At 37.3% G+C, this 2,500-nt stretch overlaps 1 protein-coding gene across 1 annotated transcript in view; it reads left to right on the top strand.

Moving 5' to 3' along the window:
• The window catches only part of LOC122244152 (uncharacterized), a 21,592-nt gene extending 20,458 nt beyond the window's left edge, over nt 1-1,134 (top strand). Inside the window, exons 12-13 of the mRNA XM_086537456.1 lie at nt 103-275; nt 996-1,134. Coding sequence (XP_086393582.1) covers nt 103-275; nt 996-1,020 — 198 coding nt within the window. The 3' untranslated portion in view covers nt 1,021-1,134. The remainder of the gene's footprint in view (nt 1-102; nt 276-995) is intronic.
• Nucleotides 1,135-2,500: the final 1,366 nt, after the last annotated feature.

Here is a 2,500-nt window from a genome sequence, read left to right as displayed (position 1 = left end):
TCATCACCTTCATCAATCACGACCTCCATCATCGAAAATCGCCATCAATCATTACATTCTCATCACCAGAAACACAATCATTAACCCTCTCCTTCTCAAAAGCCTCTCTTGCAGGTGTTGCCTCGGCCCACGAGCGAGACAAAGCCACCAAGTCTGACTCCTCCCAACCGTGTTGCGAGTGCAGGATACAATGCCGGGATGCTTAGATTCGGACAGATCATCCTGCCGATCATATTCCTGGTGTTCAACCTCATCTACTGGGGATCATCAATGGCGTGAGTAGTCATGGGTGTGAGGTTTGGGCTGAGAGGCAAAAATAGTCCTTGATACAAGGTTTTGCGTTTAGGTGTAATGTTCTAAGTCTGTGAATCATGCTTGGTAAGGGAAGGTGATGAAATGAATGAGAAAGCGTAATAGAAAGAAAGAGAGAGAGAGGTAGCACAATAAACAGTTTATGAAGTACTGTAGGTGCTAGATACTATGGAAAATTGATAGTGAGGAGACGCATGTTTCGGATCATGTGAACCCACTTTGCGTCAGCTGCCGTTTAATCTGCCAATGCTAGATCGGTTGTAGTTTAACAGGCTATATTTGGTTTGGCTTTAGATTAATAGGCCAAAGATGGGTCAGCTGCAGTTTAAAGAGCACCTCTGTTTTGTAAGATTCATTTTATGCTTGTTTGTAGACAAATTTAAGATTAATTTGACTAATGAACTGTGTATGTAGATGATGAAACAGGACGAATGGGAATACAAAATGCATAAAACGCATATACCAGTCGCAGCCAGCGTCCATTCCTACTTTGTTTGACCATTTGCTGTAATCCTTTCAAAGCTTTTATCGGTGAAGCAATCTCGCCACTTGAGCTGCGTGTAAAAAGCCGGGCGATCGCAGCAGATGCTTCTCCTTATTTTGACGAAGAGAGAGAGAGTGCAATCCATTCTTATACATGAATATAAATTCGACTAATTTAATTTCCCTATGACTACTTTCAGGCATCTGGGCCAGAGAGACTACTAGGGACACGCGTTCTGTGGCAGAGAAGGACTCCACAGCGACTTCCTTTATTGTCGAAGTAACCCATACACGCACATGCAATATGGTGTGTACTTCAGAAGTGGGCTAAAGAGGATAAGGTGTCTTGAGGTCAGACATTAGAGACATTAAAAGAAAAGAGTTTGGGCTTCAGCCAAAGAAGGAAGTTGTGTTTGAACTGAATAGCACATCTCGAAGAATTTTCGTTTCATTTTGTCAAAATGCATTCACTATGGTTGTGTTTCATTTCACACACAAACGTCACACACACTACATATAGACATGATAAAGAATTACATTACACCGCACACACACGCCCTTTTAAATAGCAAACAGTCGGATACATTAATCCTGTGTTACGGCGTCAACACGCGTGGCCTCACCAGCGCACGAAACAGATAAACACCATAAATCTCTCGACACCATTGCGTAGGGAAGATACTGGTCTCTGCTCTAAGCGGCTGGGAATTCATGGTGAAGGCCATTTATGGTGTTCATGGGTTTTGTTCAACCGAGAGATGAGGTGTGTAGCTGCCTGCTCGTAGACGTAGGTAATCAAAAATATCGAGGCGGAGATCATTTATACTTAACCTGAAAGCGTTACGTTATTTAGATTTATAATCAGTTGATCTTTCTTCATCTAGATTTCATTTGATATAACGAGGCATTGGCATTAAGTTAGTTTACATAATATAAAGAGAAACACATCTGCTACAATATAGATGATAGATTTTTAATGATGCCACATAGGCTTATAATGAATAAGAAATATACTCAGTTCACTGTTTTTGTTGCAAAAGACAAAGCACCTGAGAACCCAGGTAACTATACTATACTTTGAATATTTAATTCATGATTGAGTTGTGTTCATTTATCAGCACAGCCTTGTATCAGACAGTTTCAATGCCAAAACAATTTATTTCATTTCATTAGTTTCATATCATAAATTTTCGGATCAAATCAGGCTCATTCACAATTGAATATTGATAAAAAATCACATTAAAGATAGAGCTCCCTGAGTATTTTTTGGTAGGCGGATGAATCTATCTATCTATCTATATCTATCTATCTATCTATATGTATATACATACATACATACATATATATATATATATATATATATATATATATATATATATATATATATATATATATATATACATATACAGACACACACAAACACACATTTGTATATACCAAATACCATTGCAAAGATATGAAAGGATTCTGAATTTCGCGACATAAATAATTGAATTTCAGCACTAAATCCATGTATCTTGCACCGTATACATAAGCCATTGCATACATAGTGCATATTATATTTAGAAATATTACAAGCAGTTAGCTTAAACTAATCTAAAGTGTGAAACATTAGAGAAATTCTATTCACAAAGATTCATATCCTGTACTGAGCAACATTACTTAAATTAAATATTTAACACTGTTAGAATATGTAATAAAATTT

Source organism: Penaeus japonicus, unplaced genomic scaffold, assembly GCF_977035675.1.
Source record: "Penaeus japonicus unplaced genomic scaffold, GWHDUDI00000001_assembly GWHDUDI00000006, whole genome shotgun sequence".
Taxonomy (NCBI): Eukaryota; Metazoa; Arthropoda; class Malacostraca; order Decapoda; family Penaeidae; genus Penaeus; species Penaeus japonicus.
Note: the sequence above shows the minus strand (reverse complement) of the source record. Positions and strands in the feature narration are given on the sequence as shown.